The sequence below is a fragment of the Lotus japonicus genome, chromosome 1 (assembly GCF_012489685.1).
Source record: "Lotus japonicus ecotype B-129 chromosome 1, LjGifu_v1.2".
Lineage (NCBI taxonomy): Eukaryota > Viridiplantae > Streptophyta > Magnoliopsida > Fabales > Fabaceae > Lotus > Lotus japonicus.
Genome location: NC_080041.1, coordinates 108,036,865 through 108,058,303, shown reverse-complemented (window position 1 = coordinate 108,058,303; position 21,439 = coordinate 108,036,865). Strand labels below are relative to the sequence as shown.

At 36.3% G+C, this 21,439-nt stretch overlaps 4 protein-coding genes across 6 annotated transcripts; all 4 read left to right on the top strand.

Moving 5' to 3' along the window:
- The first annotated feature begins 3,354 nt into the window (after positions 1-3,354).
- LOC130728986 (60S ribosomal protein L2, mitochondrial) lies at positions 3,355-4,414 on the top strand. 3 transcript variants are annotated; one of them, XM_057580578.1, is made up of 2 exons: positions 3,355-3,503; positions 3,592-4,414. In XM_057580578.1, exons 1-2 carry the CDS (start codon positions 3,494-3,496, stop codon positions 4,242-4,244), a joined length of 663 nt encoding a protein of 220 aa, XP_057436561.1. In that variant the 5' UTR covers positions 3,355-3,493; the 3' UTR covers positions 4,245-4,414. The 3 variants fall into 3 exon arrangements, with proteins under 3 accessions (XP_057436561.1, XP_057436560.1, XP_057436563.1); XM_057580577.1 differs by having other exon boundaries at positions 3,377-3,449; XM_057580580.1 differs by having other exon boundaries at positions 3,479-3,503; positions 3,598-4,414.
- Positions 4,415-6,912: 2,498 nt separating this feature from the next.
- On the top strand, positions 6,913-8,444 carry LOC130728987 (ribulose bisphosphate carboxylase small subunit, chloroplastic 3-like). Its single transcript, XM_057580581.1, has 3 exons — positions 6,913-7,146; positions 7,421-7,555; positions 8,036-8,444. Exons 1-3 carry the CDS (start codon positions 6,967-6,969, stop codon positions 8,264-8,266), a joined length of 546 nt encoding a protein of 181 aa, XP_057436564.1. The 5' UTR covers positions 6,913-6,966; the 3' UTR covers positions 8,267-8,444.
- A 3,538-nt stretch (positions 8,445-11,982) lies between these two features.
- Positions 11,983-13,444, top strand: LOC130728985 (ribulose bisphosphate carboxylase small subunit, chloroplastic 3-like). Its single transcript, XM_057580576.1, has 3 exons — positions 11,983-12,208; positions 12,419-12,553; positions 13,036-13,444. Exons 1-3 carry the CDS (start codon positions 12,026-12,028, stop codon positions 13,264-13,266), a joined length of 549 nt encoding a protein of 182 aa, XP_057436559.1. The 5' UTR covers positions 11,983-12,025; the 3' UTR covers positions 13,267-13,444.
- Positions 13,445-18,503: 5,059 nt separating this feature from the next.
- Positions 18,504-20,044, top strand: LOC130728982 (ribulose bisphosphate carboxylase small subunit, chloroplastic 3-like). Its single transcript, XM_057580573.1, has 3 exons — positions 18,504-18,772; positions 19,032-19,166; positions 19,665-20,044. Exons 1-3 carry the CDS (start codon positions 18,590-18,592, stop codon positions 19,893-19,895), a joined length of 549 nt encoding a protein of 182 aa, XP_057436556.1. The 5' UTR covers positions 18,504-18,589; the 3' UTR covers positions 19,896-20,044.
- Positions 20,045-21,439: the final 1,395 nt, after the last annotated feature.

Genomic DNA, 21,439 nt, shown 5'->3' with positions numbered 1-21,439 from the left:
TTCAACGACCAAATTAATGTCGATCGGTTAGGATCGACGCTAATGTGAATTGGATCCAGCTTACCTTGTAGCTAGGCCCACGAGTTATCATGGGCTTCGCTGTCGGTAAGCTTTGATGATTTATCTGCCATTGTATTTTTGAACCCTCTACCACCCCCTACTTCCTTCGCCCCGGATTTACCACGAGGCCTTGCGAAGCAACTTGGTGCCATACCTCACCCCCTTTCTCCTAGTTCACTACCCTAGCTATCTCTTCCACCCTCCTTCCCTAGTTTTGTCGCAACACCCTCTTTTATTAGGTTTAATTTGTCACTGATTTTTATTGATTGGTTGGTTCTCGTGTTTGTTTGCTGTTGTGTTCTAATTTTAGATTGATTTTTAATTTGGAAGCATGGATAATGCTTTGATAATTCTTCAATAGTTATTGGTTTATCATTGGTTATTAATGTCATATTTATGAAGTTTTAGGGGATTATTTTATCAGTACTAATTCATAAACCGCTTAACACCAATAAAATATTTGCTACACCTCATTTGTGTCTATGTCTCTTTTCCTATCACATCATATATTTATCACTTACATCTTTTCTCTTCATATGTCTTTAATGGTCAAAGAAAAGTATCTCTTTCCACCTCTCTCTACAATGAAATATTATTCTTAGCAACTAGTATATCAAAACAAATTTCATGTTCTATTTCACTTTTATGAAATTCATCATCCATGACTGACTTATGAACCAAGATGGTTTATTTAAGAGAGAATTAATTATAAGCCAAAGAATATTATGCAAAACTTTATTTAAGGGAATTCAACATCTACAACTTGAACCAATCAATCCTTCCTAAGCGAAAGAACATTTAATCATATTTACAAATTTCTCATTTAAGTTTGGACCAAATTGCTCTTTTGATAAATATCTAACTTGTTTATTTGTTGTTTTTTTTTGCTCTTTTGTTTATTTGTTGTTGTTGTGAAAAGTGAAGAAAAAGGACACGTGGAGGAAAAGAGATGGAAATGGGCAATGTGCCGTTCATGCAGATGCAAGCAGGGAAGGTGCAGAGCGCGTGGCAATTGGCAATTTGGTTTCGGGTGTCAGAATGGCGGCAACAAACAATTAAAATATTGCAAATCCGTTTGCCAATTTATTTGGAATCTCTCCAATTTTAGCTCCTGGTTTTTGGGAGCTCTCTTCCTCTCTTCTCTATAAAACTTTTATTTATAATTTAATCTAATCTATTTTTATACATTACCGACGACAATGACTAATTTCCAAATCACAACAATTTTATTCGAAGTAAGTCGTAAACTGCTAGCCAGGATCTATAATCCATTCTTATGAATATTGAATTTCTAGTAGTTAAAAGACGAAGTAAGCAACCAATCACATATTTTTTGTGTTTTAGTCTAATCTAGTAATTGATGTGAAGTTGATTATTAAAACTGGTTTTCAAAATCCAATGACTGGTTTCTGGTTTAGATTGAGTCCTATGGGCGACTCTGGTTTGAACAAACTTTCTGGCCCCCACCTCTGTTCTTGTTCATTGAATCCAATACCTCAAATAATGGCAAAAGCTTTGATTACTTATGATGATCACTTATTAATTAACCAAAATTTTGTTTGGATTATTACTATAAATCTACTCAGCAATGGGTCCCTTGCTGACCAACAGTTTATTCAAGTCCCAACTTCTGATCATTTTATTTATCCATAATCCTAATCATTAAATTGTTGTGTTAACAATAGGTCAATTGTTTAAATTTTCTGTTTCCATTTATTTTATTTGCTTACCCCTCAAACATTAATAATCAAAGATTTAATGTGTCATTTTGCATCTTTTCTTGCTAGAAGTTCATTTTCCATCCTAAAAAAAGATTTAAAAGATACTACTACTACACAACATTTTTTTAATAGGGAAACATATATTGACGCTCTTTGTATCTAGTCACTTTGATTTGATTATATTTAGTTCTTAATTTCAACTATTATTATGATAATAGATCATTTTGCAGATTCAAGTCAACTCATTACTAACAACAAATAAATATTGTTTGGTTGGTTAGGGACTTAAAAAACCTACATCCATCATACTCATTAAAATATTTATACTTTATTTTTTACAATTTCACATAATGTCACATCATCTACACCACTTTATTAACTTTTACTCCAACTCAACAACTCTTAAAAGTTTCTATAGTGGACCACACCATCAATATCACATTTATATATTTTATTATTTATCTCTATTTTAATTAATTATATTTACAACTTAAATTTTAAATAATAAAATGAGATAATGAAATAATTGATAAAAAATGAAATATTGAAAAATTGAATTCATAATAATTATGAATTTTAGAAAATAAAATACCATAAAATTAAAATACTTTACCGTTGAATATATATATATATATATATTAATTGTAAGTGCTTGTAATAAATACAAGCTCACTTTTTAAGTCTAGTGTAGAGTATCTATTCTCACATACTCATTTTTGTCATATTGAAATTGAATATATACTCATATAAGTACGTATTTAACACTAGATACTACTATTGGAGATGCTCTTGGAGTTCAGTATTGAGGTCTGTTGTGGTTGGGAGTTGGATGGACATGTCCATTACTTTCTGGGCTAATCAAATTGATTGGGTCAAGCAGACTTTAGAGCCGGTTGGGCCAATTGAAAAAAGTTAATTTGGTATTTGGAGAAAATTGCACTCAGAGAAACAATTCAAATGACTTTTCGGGGGAACCTAATGGCCCATTCTAGCAAAAAATGTGCTTTAACCAGCCCAAATCAATTGTTTTTTGATAAAAGGCCCAAATCAATTTTGTTTTCTAACTTATAAACACGGCTAATTCCTCTTTGACCAAAAAAAAACACGTCTAATTCCTTAGTTAAGGTAGAGTAATTGACAAAATTTGCAAACTACAAAGACTATTTGGCATTGCAGGAACATACTGTAACAATTTTTTATTATGTGCAAGTGCAACCCAACAAGGCCTCAAAATGCAACTAGATTTTGGCCAAAGTGATGGCCCATGTGACTTATATTATGAATCTTAATTTTGAGTTTGTTAAGTTCTATATTTGCTAGAAACATATAATTAATAAAATGTTTATGAGTATTTAGAGAATTCTTAACTCTTGAGCTAGTTTTTATATTAAGTTATATCTTTTAAATTCTAATAGAGCTGTCAATTTTGATGGAGCTTTGAAGACCATTTTTGAGCTTTTATTGTGGCCTTCTCAAAGTCTTTAGGCTCTAATGGGTTTTTCAGAAAGTAATAATTGAGTCATACTCTGCTTGTCATATCCGATTTCTAAATATTGAGTGTAAAGCTTGTCATCCTGGTGCTCAACTGGTCAACCAAATTCGTGGAACTCATGTTATTTGGGGTGTTTTGCAAGGCTAATTCAATTACATATGATTTAGCTAAGCATGGTTGGCTTTAGATCTTTCAAACTCTCCCTAATCTTCAATTACATATGCTTGAAGGTTAAATTAGTAACTTTTTATCATTTTCAATTATTAGTTTTTAATATTCCTTAATTTTTAATTTGTGTTCACCTTCAAATCAATGAAGTAACAGTGAGCCCTAGTGAGTGTAGAGAAGAGCGAGCGATGGCAGTAATGAAGAGAGCCCTGCGACAATTCACCTTCGGAGCCGCCAAGACCGCCGGCAGAAACTCCCAAGGCCGCATAACTTCCTTCCACAGAGGCGGCGGAGCCAAGCGCTTGCAACGAACCGTCGATCTCAAACGAAACACCACTTCCTCCGTCGGCGTCGTCGAGAGGATCGAGTACGACCCTAACCGATCCTCTCACATCGCCCTCGTTCGCTGGCTCAACGGCATCCACCCACCCCAACGCCACACCACCACCACAACCACCGCTGTCACCGCTACAACCACCACTAACAAACCCTCTTCCCTCCGGATCGATCCCGACACCAGCGTCCGCGGCGTGTTCGCCCTCAATTCGATGCTGCCGCCCGTCGGAACAGCCTCCGGGAACGTTTTCTTATCAACCTTCGGAAGAAAACCCAATTCTGAATCTGAAGCGGTGTCTATGCCGTTAGGGTTGCCGAGGATCGCTGTGGCGGCGGCGAGGCCGGCGTTCTTCGCGCCGCGGGTGAAAGGGGAGGAGGAGCTGGAGGTTCGGAATTGGAAGAGGAATAGCAATGTTTGGGCGCATAGGAACAAACGTAAAGCTGCGATTTCATGGCATAACATTTGAGTTTGAAGCTCTGTTTGTAACCCTGAATTTAATCACTTTTTTAGTTTACTTTTATTTTTGCATCTTAATTGTTGGTTGAATTTTAGTTGAGGACTGTGTTTCCTCTCTGAATGTTAAGGGCATAAGGCATGAATTGGTGATGATGAATGACAATTTAGGTTTTTCCCCTCTGCTATTGCCTATTAGCTGCTGCTAACATCATGGTGCCACTACTTTAATCAAGTGTATTTGAATGAATTAGTTGTTATTACATTGAATTTGCATATGAGTAGCTCCTTGAGAAATTTGATTCAAGTAGTTAGATATAGATAGGAAAAAAGCCTATGTTTCTTAATTTACCAAGTAGTTAGATAGCTGAGTTGAATACATATAGAATCCTTAGACCTTTGTTTATTTTGAGGGCAGATGAATGATTCAAATTCTTCTAATGATTTATATAGGAATACCATTAAGATTCAATGAATTGCTACATTCCTTCCCTATAACTGGGGAGTGGTGGCAAAAATCTTTGAATGTGTGCGGGGAATTTAGGAGGTCGGAAGGGCTCTAGAAATTCATTTTAATGGAAATGATTGAGAGGTAATGGAGGTGTTGGAACTGGACTTTCAACTATGTAAGAATCGAGTGCGGTTCTGTGATGATTAATGGGCCGTGATTAGGAGACAAAGTGGAGTACTACTGACAAGAAGTTTCTCGAGAACATATGTGGTGGAGGTGTGGAGCTAGTTTGAGCTTCGCAGTGGTGGAGGCTCCTAATGGAGCAGTCGGTCTTCTGAGCCTATGAAGACTAACTGAAGTTGTGGATTTTTTATGTTCGTCATATGGTTGTGTGAAGAAGACAGAACCTGTCACTAAGAGGAGGATTTTATGTTATGAGGAGTGCCAATTGAATCAAGCACTCAATGTTGGTGGATATGCTGTGGATGACTGCAAATGGAATTTAGGTCTGGTGGGGCAGTAGGAACTGCTGCTGGGACTTTGTGCTGCTTGTGCTCCATGAATTCCTTCTCTAGTTTGAATTCTGATGAAGTTGGCTTAGATTTTTCATAAGAAGTATTAGAACTGTAGCTAAGTAAGCATGTGAGTTTGTGGCAGCCAATTTTAACATTAGCAGAATATTGGGTACTAGACGCTGCTATTGTCACAGGTTGCTTCTTTGTTTATTGGTTTGGAGGTGTGTTTATATGTGCAAGGAGATTTGCCCTGGGATGTTCATCATGTTGCTGGTACTCAATTAGAATATGATTTTTCTGGGGACCCTCTATATTCATAATCCAGGTACTGTTGGTATTGCTGGTGTGTTTAGAAATAGACATGGAATTTGAAGCAGAGGCTTAAGCAATTCAAAACGTCATGATTATAATCTAAGGGTTGTTTCTATTCAAAGTGATTCATCCCTTGGTGTTAGCTGGGCGATAAGGATGCAATACCACATGGATATTGCAAAGTCTTTAAACAGGTTAGATAACTTAAGATGGTGGTTCATATTAGGTGGGTGGATATAATTTTGTTGAAGCTCTAGTCAATTTAGGATGTGCCAGATATCAATCTTGTGGACTATATGCAATGCTTTCTTAATCACATACTTAAGAGGGTTGTTCTTAACTCTGATTTGATCTTAATAAAATTGGTTTCTGCTTCGAAAAGAAAAACAAAGAGATATCCTTACAAATAGACACTGTCAAACAACCACTTATCCCAAAAGCTTAAGCTATTGGGTAAGGGCCACTTTAATGGTTTTATATTATATTCTAACAGACACCACTACAGTTTAGCAGGCAGAACTATAGCTCAGGAGAAAAGAAGCTGAATGAAAACATTACATCAAGCACTCAAATGAGCCTACTCTATATTCTGAAACTTCTTGAGTTGTTGCAACTTTTACTTCATCATCGTGAAATACCATTGCAAATTTTTAGAATTTTGTCAGATTAAATAACAAAAATCAGTGCCAGGACTTCTAGAAAACACAGGACTTTTGAATTTTAATCATTGCATTGTTATCCCATTGCAATGCACTTAAAGATAAGGCTGTTTTATGGTTAATCTGTTTGATCTTGATTATATGGCTGGCTTGATTTTATCAATGAAGGATTGTGGGTCTTAATGTTAACGACTCTGTTTGGTTTTGTGTTGAATAAATGTGAAAGCACGTTCGCCCAATCGAACAAGTCATTCCGTTGGGTGAATTTACATTGGAAATCATTATTCCAATCTATAAGGCACTAAATGTTGTTTTGAAATGAAATTGGATATAGCTCGTTTGGTTTTAACTTTAACGTTTAACTTGCCAATGCTTGGACATAGTATAGCCCCATACATTACCTGATAGATATTCTGAAGGAGGCATGGTCACAAAATTCCATTAGGCTAAGATACAGTGGCAGGCACTGCTAGGAGAAAGCCAACTTTACCACCATCACACAAGCACTCTCTTCTGAGGAGGAGATAAGATTATGGCACTTCATCCACTTGGCACTAGCTTATTGGTGCTTGATAGTAAAGGCTAAGATTCAGAAGTTAACCACTCATGTGGTTCATATGCTGAAATAGTGAAATGTTTATCATTTTGGCAATCCAACGGTTGAAATTAAGCAGCAGCCAAATCCACTCAATTTCAGACCACTTATCAGAAATTATCAAAACTAAACCATTTATATACCCTGTTTGAGTAGAACCTTTGCAAGAATTTCTGAATAGAGAACTAAGAGAGGAGAAAGAAATGGCTTCCTCTATGATCACCTCCTCTGCCGTCACCACCATTAACAGTGCCTCTCCGGCACAGGCCAACATGGTGGCTCCATTCACTGGCCTCAAGTCCATGGCTGGCTTCCCAGTAAGAAAGGTCAACAATGACATTACCTCCATTGCAAACAACGGTGGAAGAGTACAATGCATGCAGGTAAGACTTAAGAGGCTTCAAAATGATCACAATCCATATTACCTATTTTTGTACCATAATATAATAAGCATTTTTGGATCAGCTTCTATTTCCTCATAATAAATCCTGACACATAGAAGCTACTTACATAAGCTTCTTCCCATAATTGATTCTGACTTCAGAATCAATAGTGGAAGAGTTACCAAACATGTACTAAATGACATTATAGTCATTTGCAAATGAAAATAAGTACAAACTTGTTAACCCCTTTACTTGATCTTATGCATACTACTAGGTGTGGCCTCCTATTGGCAAGAAGAAGTTCGAGACTCTTTCATACCTTCCACCACTCACCACAGAGCAACTCTTAAAGGAAGTAGAATACCTTCTCAGGAAGGGGTGGGTTCCTTGCTTGGAGTTTGAGACAGAGGTCAATTCTTTTCCAACCCTTTTGTTCTTTACTTTGTAGGTTTTCATTATTAGCATGGTTTTAGGAGAAGGCGAGAAGCTATAAGTAGCAAGTATGGATTGATAGCGGCACACAATCCAAAACAAGATAAGTTCAGAAGCTACACTTTGTAACTTCTCCCTATAATTGATTATGACTTATGAGACTCCTTACCGCAGAATTAAACACGCTAAAAGTATCATATTTTGAACTGTGTGCCGCCACCAATTCAAACGTGATATCCATATAATTTTGAGCTTTGATGGTTGACTCCTTACTTGTAATTTGAGTTGGAGGTGAATTTACTTCCAACCCCTGTTTGGTTTTGCGGTAGGAAACTCCACAAAGTGTAGCTTCTCGAGTTACCGTGCTTAGAATTGTGTATCGGTACCGATCCAAACATGTTAATTAAACTTTTAGCTTTGATGATTGATGATCTGTTGCTGCATTTTGTGTGTGCAGAAAGGCTTTGTCTACCGTGAGAACCACAAGTCACCTGGATACTATGACGGACGCTACTGGACCATGTGGAAGCTCCCCATGTTTGGATGCAGTGATGCTACCCAGGTGTTGAAGGAACTTGATGAGGCTGTGAAGGCATACCCCAACGCTTTTGTGCGCATCATTGGATTCGACAATGTTCGCCAAGTGCAGTGCATCAGTTTCATTGCACACAGACCAGCAGGCTACTAAGTTTGAAATCTACATACAAAAAGGCATTTGTAGCCTCCCCTTCTTCCCATGTGTTCAGTTTTTTCTTTTTCTTTTTTCAAGAGAAATGCCATCCTATATTTTGGCATTTTTTATTTGAGTTTCAATTTGCATATGCAAATGAATGGATAAGAGCTCTTGACTGAGCAATTTCATTGTTCCCAAATTTCTCAAGAACCCATTATCTGTGGTTGTCCTTCTAGTTTGAAATTTATGCAATGTTTTATAAATAAATGAACTAAATGGTTGTCCTTATGTATGATATTAAGGTAAAGTGACAGAAAGGAACAGCCTCACACCTCCCTTTAAAAAAATGTATAAATCGATGTTCTGAATTGTTGTGTATACTAATAATGTCATTGCAGAGTCAGAATGTCTATGACCAATGCATAAACGAGCTATGATGTATTTGGTTATCCGTTTGTATTAGTGAAAATGGATATTTCACTTTAAGATAAAATGTAAACGGAACTCTTCTTAGGATAGGAATGAAAGTCCGTTTATGTTACCATGAATCTTTGAAGTGTTTATCTCCATGCCCACTTCAAATACAAAATGGTATTTTGTTTAAGAATGTAAGGAAGTTGTAAGTCCAACACAATGGAGCAAAATGCTTACAAATAAGGACATGTAAGTTCAAATAGCTTCTTATCTGTCCGTTGAAGTTCAAAAGGCTTTTAAGTTTTAACCCAACATGAAGTATACTTGAACTGTACAGTCTGTACTTCTGTTGGCCATGAAGCTACGAAACTTTCAAATACCAAATAGAAAATCATGGTATCCTTGGTAACAAATATGTTTGCCGAGCTTCTGTTACAAATAACTTTTACAACTTTTGCACTCTATATTTACCTGACCAATTTGCTATACCTTTGATTGACTTATTAGCACAGATGCAAAGATAACAAAACACATGCTACAGACCAGTATAGGTTTTTATTGGAGGCATTTCTTCACTCTCCTTTCTGCTACTTACATTCTACTTCTGAAGGTTAAACGAATCCAAATTCAACATAAAGCCAATATAATTAATTGGATTTTATCAAGCTCTCTTACTATCAAAATAAAACAAATTCAAACGCAAGGGGTTGGTCGAGTGGAGCAAAACAGGGACACATATTTGGTATGGTGCAAGTTCGAGCCTTCCTTCATCCCCTTGAGTTAAATGTAAGTCTTCTCTATATGCGTATCGTGCCCAACAACTTTCTCAATCTTGAACTGAGTCAACATCCCCTGCCTTAAGTTTTTGTATAAAAAATATGCAACATTTTTTTGAACCATCAAAACCCTAATCTTTGTTAGAATCGGATCATTGGCTCATAATTAGTCTGAGGTCATTTTTGTGATAGAGAAATGTTATTTCCTCCAAAATAGTCAATTTTGTGATGAATTGCTAATTGGTTAATCAGTAGCGGTTGTGGGATTTGTGAATCATGATAAATAACAGCTCAACTTAGCCTTTAAGGTTGCATTAAATACTGTTCCCTTTAGATAGCAACATTTGTGGAAAAGACCGCAGGGAGATAAAGAAACAGATAAGAGGTTCATGTTGCTACTTGACTAAATACTTCAGAAAATGGAAATCTAATTACGAAAAATTGGGGAAGAAATGAGAAAATAAAAAGGTATGGACTTAAAGGGCTTGCTATCATACCTTAATCTAGATCAAGGTATGGTACCTAAAATGATGTGTATCAATAAGAGACATGTTCTAATTGAATCACACATACTCTAAATGATGTGTACTAATAAAAAAAATATGCTCTAAATTTTAAATGTTAATATTCTTATCATTATTTGCAAAGTAATCCTCTAGACAGTTCACAACCCTTCTTCTCCCCTGTATCGCCAAAAATCTGTTCAAAACAAAGGTGCTGAGTACAATCATTCACGGTCACGATCTCCAGATGTCGTCATCTCTATCATCAATAAACCTTGACGGTTAAAATCCTATTTCACATGACAATAATCTACTAAATCACTTAATGCGGGTATCATACCCAAAATAATTTTTGGGTACCACAAAATTCACCAAATAAAAAATAGTCATTGCAAGAAAAAGTATTGTGTATCTTTCTTTTGTTTCAAAAAGTAATAAGATTAGAGTATTAGTCAAGCTAAACGAAACTTATAAATTTAGATTAATCAAACTCTAACAAGAGCAATACAATCATATTCTTGTAGTGGAAGTTACTGACGACCACTTATGTTAGTATGTCTACGACGACTAAGATCGTCGGAAATGTACCAACGACTTTTTCATCGGTAAATTACTGAGGGTCAAGGTTGTCAGTAATTTGACTAGATTGAATGAAAAAACTCTCTTTGTTAGGGATGAAGTGTTTCATCAGTAAAAAAGTGTGTCAACTTTTAATTCTTTACGCCTTTGTCTACAATATTACATTCCCTAATCGCCTAAGTTTCAATTTCATATCTATTATTCATGAATTGAGATTGGTGGTTCTACTTTGTCTTCGGTGGTGGTGCGCGATCTGAGAAGGCTTCTCTAGCATGGTAGAGCATTGACACGGCGGGGGTGTACTTGCAGAAGGCACTCTGTCGCTCAAGTTAGTGAAAGAGCAAAAAAAAAAAAAAGAATTTCATAGTCTAAGAACTCAAAGTTTTCATAATGAATAATGCTTAGCGAAACAACTAAACTTGTACTTCTAGGCTCGGTAACCAACGTATTTGTGACTTGAAGTCTTTAGGAAGCCTCAAGGAAAGTCTTCCAGGATGATGATTACCTTTGAGTAACCTTGCAATGTACTTAATAAGTCGGAAAAATCCGCTCGATCTACGTCAGGACAGAATGTTCCACAACTAAGTCATCTTAGCCGCCATCGTGGTACTTGCTTGGTTGCAAAACCTTTAAGCCAATAGAGATGCTATTGAATCTTGTGGCCACGTTAGCTGAAATAGGACTCTCAGCTTGACACGCAATGTTTCAAACATAAAAGGTTAAAATATGTTATATGGTACTCCCTCCGTTCCTTATTATAAGTCTATTTTACCTAAATATCTAGGATTAAGAAAAGTGGTTAAAGTTAGTTAAGTGCAATAAATTTGTAAGACTTTTTAATTAACTTTACTAAATTATTCTTACTTATAAACACTTCAATTACTAATTCTCAGTCCAAATTAATATCCCACTATCTCTAGAATTGTACTCCATATAATGCATTTAATTAATACTCTTGTAGTCCACTAAGTAATCCAATAGATGAAAAACTTGAATTTGTAGAGTTAAGGTTAGTGAATGATAGTGGCATTGGAAATAGACTAAAATATGAAAAACTGAAATATTAAGTTTTAAATGTAAGGGTAAGTTTGGAAAAAACTAATCAATGCTACCTAAATATTTGAAATTGACTTATATTTAGGAACAAAAAAAACTCTAAAAAATGGCCTTATAATAAGGAACGGAGGGAGTATAACTTTTCCCTGACTCAAACCCAAGGCTAATTTCTCAAGTTTCTGTTTCAAATTTTAAAATTCGGGTCCATTAACATATCCTTTTGAGTTTTTCCCTGAAGAAAATTCTAAAAAGTTGTTCTTGGGGGAGGATTATTACAACCCAGATATAATTTTGTGGACTACACTGGCTGTGGCGTCAAGCTCTTATCATGATATGATTTCTTTGGTTCATATTCTACAATGTTTATCATTTCGGCAATATATATACCCTGTTTGAGTAGAAGCTTTGCAAGTATTTCTGACTAGAGAACTGAAAAAGGAGAAAAAATGGCTTCCTCTATGATCACCTCCTCAGCTGCCGCCACCACCATTAAAGGTGCCTCTCCGGCACAGGCCAGCATGGTGGCTCCATTCACTGGCCTCAAGTCCATGGCTGGCTTCCCAGTTAGAAAGACAAACAATGACATTACCTCCATTGCAAACAACGGTGGAAGAGTACAATGCATGCAGGTAAGATGCCTCAAAATGATTACAATGCTACAAATTTTTGTACCACAGCTTCTAGCTATTCCATTCTAACCAATTCTGACAAAGAAGACACTCACGTAAGTTTCTTCCCATAATTGCGGAAGAGATTTGAAACATGTACTAAATGATAGTATTAAAGTCCTTGACGACAAATTTGTTAACCAATTTACTCAATCTTATGCATGCTACTAGGTGTGGCCTCCTGTTGGCAAGAAGAAGTTCGAGACTCTTTCATACCTTCCACCACTCACCACAGAGCAACTCTTAAAGGAAGTAGAATACCTTCTTAGGAAGGGTTGGGTTCCTTGCTTGGAATTCGAGACAGAGGTCAATTTACTTCCAACCCTTTGGTTCTTTACTTTCTAGTGTTTCATTATTAGGCTTATAGTTATGTGGTAGGAAGTCCTATAATCACTTCCCCGGAGAAGCTACAAATAGTAGATTTGGATTGGTGGTGTCACACAATTCAAAGCTCAAGTTCAGAAGCAACACTTTGTAGCTTCTCTCTGCAATTGACTATGAGACTTCTCACTGCATAATCGAACAAGCTAAAAGTATGGTGATTTGAAATGTGTGTCACCACCAATTCAAACATATGCATATAATTTTGAAGTTTGATGGTTGATTTCTTGCTTGGAATTCGAGTTGGAGGTAAATTTACCTCCAGCCCTTGTTTCAGTTGTTTGGTTCTGTGGTGAGAAGTCTCATAATCTCTTCTGGACAGAAGCTACAAAGTGCAGCTTCTGGAGTTATCAATAATTTTGAGTTTTGATGGTTGATGAACTGTTTGCTGCATTTTGTGTGTGCAGAAAGGCTTTGTCTACCGTGAGAACCACAAGTCACCTGGATACTATGACGGACGCTACTGGACCATGTGGAAGCTCCCCATGTTTGGGTGCAGTGATGCTACCCAGGTGTTGAAGGAACTTGATGAGGCTGTGAAGGCATACCCCAACGCTTTTGTGCGCATCATTGGATTCGACAATGTTCGCCAAGTGCAGTGCATCAGTTTCATTGCACACAGACCAGCAGGCTACTAAGTTTGAAATCTACATACAAAAAGGCATTTGTAGCCTCCCCCTTCTTCCCATGTGTTCAGTTTTTTCTTTTTCTTTTTACAAGAGAAATGCCATCCTATATTTTGGCATTTTTTGTTTGAGTTTCACATTTGCAAATTTGCATAGGCAAATGAATGGATAAGAGCACTTGAATGAATAATTGCTTTGTTCCCAAATTTCTTAATAACTCATTATCTGTGGTTGTCCTTCCAGTGGATTGAAATTTATGGAATGTTTTACAAAGAAATGAACTTATGGTATGATATTGTGGTAAAGTGACAGATAAATATAACAGCCAAATACCTCCCTTTAATATTTTGTATATTTTTAGCCTTTCTGCACACACAAAATGGAGCAAAATGCTTATAAATAAGGATATATTAAGTTCACACAGTTTCCTATCAGTCTTTTGAAGTGTTGGTCGCTAGCTAGTATCTAGTAGTTATAACTTTATACCGAGTTATCATATATACACACTTCTCCACTTTTTTTCCACATTCATTACTATATATTTCTCATTTTTCTATCAATCAAATCACATATCACATCTTTACTTTCTCTCTCTTTTCTTCCTATTTTTCTCTTCCTCCACCTTTCCACACCTCAAAATGAGGTGTGAAGATATAATTATTCATTTTGACCCCTTGATAAGCTTTTAAACCAACATCATGAGACTTCAACTGTATCTTTTGGCCATGAAGCTACTTAACTTTCATATACCAAATAGAAAGTCATGCTACCTTGGTAACAAATATATTTGCAGAGCTTCTGTTTTTTTTTTCTTTCTTTCTTTTATTGCTGAATGAAAGTTTAAGCGTGTTTATTTTTTGTCACTATCATGGACTAGGGTATGTCTTCGGAATCATAGGTTTTTTACAAAGTTGTTTATAGATCGCTCACCTACACAACCCTCACACCAGTAGTGAGAAATGAACGAACAACCTTCGAAGAAGAAGTAGTGTGTGTTAACCAACTGAGCCATGTGTTGGTTTTTTAACAAATAATCTTTACAACTTTTGCACTTTTGCATTTGCTTGAGAGGATCAACAACGGGAGATTTTTTTGGGTTCTTCTTTGACATGCAACTATGTTAGCAACTCACCTACCTAGAGTTGTCAAGTCATAGGAAGAGTTGTTTAACGCAGTAACTCCCAAAGCGTTGCTATTGTGAGACCCAATTTACCTTTTGTTTGTTTTGTTTGGTGAATTCTGTGGTACCCGGATTTTTTTTTGTGTGGTACCCCATATAATATTTTAAGTTACAATTTTGTTGGAAAAAGGCGAAATAATATATTATTGCAATTTTAAAAAGTTCAATGATCCACTTAAATGAATTAATAACATATAGTTCTTAAATTTGTTTATGTTATGAAATGCACAACTTGAAAATTAGAGTTTTTAGTTCAACTTGCAATTCTGAAAGGTCATAAAAATTTCTTTCATTTGAGGATCTTCTTCTATGTTGGACGGGTACGCCAAAATTGGTAGAGTACCGATACCGGGTATGGGTACGCAGTGGGTACGCCGTGGGTACGTACCCAAATGCATCGCCAAACAAAAAAAGCTGGGTACGTTTTTGGTACACCGTGGGCACGTCGGATAAGTTTTTTTTTTTAAAATGAAAAATGTTCTAAACTATGTCGTTTTGTAGTTTTTTATTTAATTTTAAAAATTATTCTCAATTTATTTAAAAGACCAAAACCTAATTTACCTTTCACTCTTTTTAACATACAGCTGCTATGAAGATGAAGAGAGAGGGTCGCTCACGTTCTTCTTCTTCCCATCATGTTGGACTTTGATATGAGTATTGGCCAAGAAATACGAGTATTTTATTTTTAATTAATAATATTGTGTAGAAAACATTTTATTTCTATTTTTTATATATATATTTTTTATTTAAATATATATATATATATAATAACTGGCATACCCCGTACACGTACCCGTACACGGTACCGGTACCGTACCCGTATCCGTGCAACATAGATCTTCTTCCTTCATTCTCCGCCCATATTAAACCTCAAAATCCTCCTTTATCCTCTTCCTCTAAGTTTAAATTGTATATTTTCTATTGGTTTATGACATTTTAGGTACCACGTCTTGATCTGGCTCAAGGTACCGCAACAAGCACCATTTTGTTTTATGTGATGAATGAAATGATTAAATAAAGATAATTAATAATATATAAAACGAGGTAGATTGTGAGGTACATTTGAGAAATATTTTAAAATTATTGAGTTGAAGTAAAAAGTTAGTAGAATTGTTTAAAATAATGTAAATGATGTGTCATTATGGAGAATTGTAATTATACAATTCAAATTAGCGAGTCTCTTGATGTATGGATGATGATGCTCTGACAAATTTGCTATACATTTGATAGATTTATTAGCAAAGCTAAAGTCCAGTAAAGCCTTTTGTTGGAGGCATTTCTTCACTTTCCTTTATGCTACTTACAATTTACAAATCATAATTGTAGTAGTTTTAAACCAAATTCAACATAGATCCAAATACAATTAAATACTCTTTTTGTTTCAATATAAGTGATCACTTAGAGTAAAAATATTTGTCTCCATAAGATAGATCAAGTGGTAGGAGATGGGGGAGATCCAGTGATCGATTCCTGCGGGTGCAATTTATCTTAAAGGAAAACAAATAATTTATTTTTAAAAGTTAACAATAATAATTGTATTTATTAATGTGCAGGTTTCTTTTATTTCTGGCCACTTATATTGAAACGGAGAGAGTAGCTATCTTTTTTAAAAATAAAACATATTTTCTTTATCCATCAAAACTCAATCTTTGTAAGAATCTGATCATCGGTTGATAATTATTACTCCCTTTGTTCCATAAAGTTTGTAGTTTAAGGTTGTGGCACAAAGAGAAGAGTTGTGGTTGGTTAATTTTACTAGTATGATGTGCAACTATTAAATTATACTTAGATATAGAAGAATGTAATTAATAGAGAAGAGTTGTGGTTGGTTAATATTAAAGGTGATAAGTGAGAGAAAATGTATTAAATGAGGGTATAAGTGGAAAAAAATGGGGAAAAATGCATTGACATCCTAAAACAACAAACTATTTGGGATATTAAAATCATGCCCAAAACTACAAACTTTCTGGTAGGGCTGCACATGGGTTGGGTTTGGATGGATTTTCAGGCTAATCAGGATTTGAACCGATCAAAACTGTTTGGGTTGGGTTGGGTTGGATTTCATGCATTTTCACCTACGAATCCGAACCAACCCAATTCGACAATCTTCGGGTTGGTTTGGATGGATTGATTAGATCGCAATATTAAAATAAAAATAAATCCGGAATATTGAAAAATATTAAAAAAAAAACAAGTAGTCCAAGTCTCTAACATGCAATTACATCATAAGTTCATAACTACGGTCTACACGCATCTATACAACAACACATAACTAAACAAGTACTTCAAGTCTTTAAATATGAAGTAATTACAAACAAATTAGTCTCCAAGTCTCCTAAAAATTACTCTAGTAGAAGGACTCAGAGTCTCTATAAATTACATACCCTACTAGTATGTTAGGTTAAAGTTAAAATTATTAAGAATATATATTAAATAATATATTATTATCATATGATTGGATTTCGGATTGGGTTGGATGAATTATTATGGTATTCGATATCCGATCCAAAGACGATTAGATCGTAATAAAATTCATTTGATTAACCCGTTTGCCCAATCCAACCCGCATATTTATCATTGGATCGAATTCGGTTGGATGGTTTCAATGGATTGACCCGGCCCATGTGCACCCTTACTTTCTGGAACGGAGGGAGTAATCTCAAGTCCATTAATCATAGGGATGGCAATATGGGCTCAGCCCGTTGGGCCAGCCCGCCCCGCCACCTTTTTGGGGCGGGCTGGCCCGCGGGTTCCATTTATTTTTTTTATTTTTTTGCTTTTGGGGGGGGTTTGAGCTACTAATTTTTTGTTTTGCTGGGACAAAAAATAGCTACACTCCTTAGCACAAAAAAGCCACTATTTTTTTATGCCTCTCATATATGCACACACAACCCTTTTTTTTTAGACCAATAAACATTGGAACAACTCCAAATTTTTTTTATCAAGTAAAATAGATTCTTATATAATAAGAGCAGAATCAATCAACAACTAAATGCTTGTACATGTGCTTACGATCAAGTTATACGTGCTCTTATTTTTATTATTTACACCATTCATCCTTTTATCAGAATCAGTTTTCTAAGACTGAATTTCAAAAAAATTGAAAAAATACCCAAAATTGCATACAGTAAGAAAACTTTCAAATATATAATACTCAATAAATAACAATTGGCTTGTAAAATCATATATGTTGATTTTTATTATTCATTTACTTGCAATTTTGCATTCTTTGTTACATTTTTATGTGTGCATTTACGTAATTGTAAAAGAAGACTCATGAAAATTTTGTGTTAACACAAATGTAACAATGTTGAAATTGGTCATGCCTCCTATTTTTAGAAAAAACATAATACTACAATCATTTCAAAAATTTTATCAAAAATATATAATTTTTATTTCCATCCATTGTGGCCCATGGGCTGGCCCGCTAGCCCGCCTTTTAGCGGGGTGGGCTACGATTTAGAGCCCACTTTTTTGGGCGGGCCAACCCAACCCGACCCGTTTGTGGCGGGCTACAGGCGGGGCGGGGCGGGCCAGCCCGTATTGCCATCCCTAATTAATCATTAAGAGGTTGTGGGTTTTGTGAATCACGATTGCATTAAATACTGGTCCCTTTTGATAGCAACATTTGTGGAAAAGACTGCAGTGAGATAAAAAAACAGATAAGAGGTTCATATGGCTAATTGACTAATACTTATGAAAATGGAAATCTAATTAAGAAAAAATTGAGGAGAAATGTGAAAATAAAATAGTCATTTCAAAAAAAGTGAATGTCACATATTTCTAAGGTCTATGTATGAATATAAAAGGTCAAAATGATATGGTATAACTTATCTCTGGCTCAAACGCAAGACTAATTTCTCTACTTTCTGTTTCAAATTTTAAAATTGGAGTCCATTAACATATCCTTTGGAGTTTTCCCCATGCAAATTTTTCGGAGAAGAAAATTCTAAAACGTTGTTCTTGGAGGATCGAGGGTTATTACAACTTGGATATAATTTTGTGGACTAAACTAGCTGCGGCGTGAAGCTCTTATCATGATATGATTTCTTTGGTTCATATTCTACAATGTTTATCATTTTGGCAATATATACCCTGTTTGAGTAGAAGCCTTGCAAGTATTTCTGACTAGAGAACTAAAAAAAGGAGAAAGAAATGGCTTCCTCTATGATCACCTCCTCAGCCGCCGCCACCACCATTAAAGGTGCCTCTCCGGCACAGGCCAGCATGGTGGCTCCATTCACCGGCCTCAAGTCCATGGCTGGCTTCCCAGTTAGAAAGGCCAACAATGACATTACCTCCATTGCAAGCAACGGTGGAAGAGTACAATGCATGCAGGTAAGAATAAGATGCCTCAAATTTATTACAATGCATAATGCTACATATTTTTGCCCCATAATAAGCATGTTTGAATCAGCTTCTACTATTTCCTTCTAATCAATTATGACACAGAAGCTACTCACATAAGCTTTTATCCATAATTGATTCTGACTTCAAAATCAATTGTGGAAGAGTTTCCAAACCTGTACCAAATGAGATTAAAGTCATTGGCAACAAATTTGTTAACCACTTAACTCAATCTTATGCATGCTACTAGGTGTGGCCTCCTATTGGCAAGAAGAAGTTCGAGACTCTTTCATACCTTCCACCACTCACCACAGAGCAACTCTTAAAGGAAGTAGAATACCTTCTTAGGAAGGGTTGGGTTCCTTGCTTGGAATTTGAGACAGAGGTCAACTTACTTCCAACCTTTTCTTTACTTTCTAGTTTTCAATTATTAGCGCTTATAAATCCTATAATCACTTCTTCGAGAAGCTACAAATAGCAGATTTTGATTGGTGGTGTCACACAATTCAAAGCACGATAAGTTCAGAAGCTACAATTTGTAGCTTCTCTCTACAATTGATTATGAGAATTCTCACCGCAAAATCAAATAGGCTAAAAGTATCGTGATTTGAAATGTGTGCCACCACCAATTCAAACATATACATATAATTTTGAAGTTCGATGGTTGATTTCTTACTTGGAAATCGAGTTGGAGGTAAATTTACTTCCAACCCTTGTTTGGTTCTGCGGTGAGAAACCCTATAAGCACTTATGGGCAAAAGCTACAAAGTGCAGCTTTAGGAGTTATTGTACTTTGAATTGTGTGCTGCCGCCAATCCGAAGACGCTAGAAAGTTTTGAGTTTTGATGGTTGATGATTTGTTTGCTGCATTTTGTGTGTGCAGAAAGGCTTTGTTTACCGTGAGAACCACAAGTCACCTGGATACTATGACGGCCGGTACTGGACCATGTGGAAGCTGCCCATGTTTGGCTGCAGTGATGCTGCTCAGGTGTTGAAGGAGCTTGATGAGGCTGTGAAGGCATACCCCAATGCTTTCGTTCGCATCATCGGATTCGACAACGTTCGCCAAGTGCAGTGCATCAGCTTCATTGCTCACAGGCCTGCAGGCTACTAAGTTTGAAATCTTCATACAAAAAGGCATTTGTACTTTTTGGCATTTTTGGTTTGAGTTTAAGATTTGCATATGCAAATGTATGTATAAGATCTCATAAATGAATAATTGCTTTGTTGCCAAATTTCTTAAAAACACATTATCTTGGTTCTTGTTCTAGTGTGTTGCAATGTTTTACTAACAAGTGAAGATAGTAAAAGCAAAGTGACAGATATAAAACACCCTTACACCTCTCAATGGATATCCCGAGTTTATGTGTTTATTAATGTCACTGCAAAGTAAAAATGTTCATGGTTATTTATTTTATCAGTGGAAACGAGTCGCATGCACTTTAAGATAAGAAGTAAACATAAATCTTCGTACCCACAAGAATAAAAGTCTGTGCATGTTGTACAAAGGTAAAATGGAGTTTTGTTGAAGAACCTAAGAGCAACTCCAACGCTGGTTTCTTAACCCAGCTGGAGTTGCTAAGATACGGTTTCTTATTTTTTTCAGCATTGGAGCTTGCTCAGTTGGCAGGTTCAGTTTCTTAGCTACAGTGCATGGTTGCTTCTGCAAGCAACTATGCTTTTTGGTTTCTTAGCATTAAAAATTATTATTTTCTCTCACTTCCCCAACAGATTTCAGAGGCAAACATAACAGAAAGGATGAAATTGAACAATGTAAATTAAACAGAGACATAATCAGAGGACGAAAATTGCAATTTTATTGAATGAATTGAAACTTTACAGGAAGAAATTGAAACTTAAAACACATAAATTGATATTTACAAACCCTAAAAAAAAAATCTTCTCTGGTGAGTTCTGGAAGCTCTGATCTGAGTAATGGCCCTTGCATGTGTGAAAAGGAAGGATTTTTGCAAGCTTCAAGGCTTTGAAGCTTGCAAACAGGGGTTGTGGGGGTCGGATTGAGGCTGTATGGTGGCGGTGGTGGTTGTTTGGTGGCCGATGGTGACTGCATGTGGTTGTTTAGTGGCGGCGGTTGATGTTTGGTGATCGGTTGGGGCTTTGGAGGAGTGGACCAGAGAGATCGAGGGAGAAGAAGTGAGGGAGAGAGGGAGGAGAAGAGGAGGCGTCGAGAGGAAGGAGAAAAGGAGAAGTGAGGCAGAGAGGAAGGATCTGCAGGGTTTAGGGTGAGAGGAAGGGGAAAAGGAGACGCTGCAGGTCAGGGAAAGAGGAAGGGGGAAAAAGGAAGGGGAAAAGAGGAAGGTGAGTGAGAGAGGTTGAAGAAGAAGCTGCGTGAGAGAAGAGAGGAAGAAGAAGCTGCGTGAGAGAAGAGAGGAAGAAGAGAGGAGCGGCTAGGGTTAGAATGGAGAGTGAGTGAGGAAAAATAGATTATATAGTGGGTGACCGGCTGAGCCGGTCATCCCACCGGCTGGAGCCGGTTTTCTGCCCGTTTGGGCTTTTTTTTTTGAATTTTTTTAAATTGAGCGGTTTGACCGGTTTTCTGACCGATTTTTCAATTCTCAGCTTCTTTACCGACCGTTTTTTCAATTCTCAGCTTCTTTACCTTATATATAGTGCAGTAGACCATTTGAAACACCAACA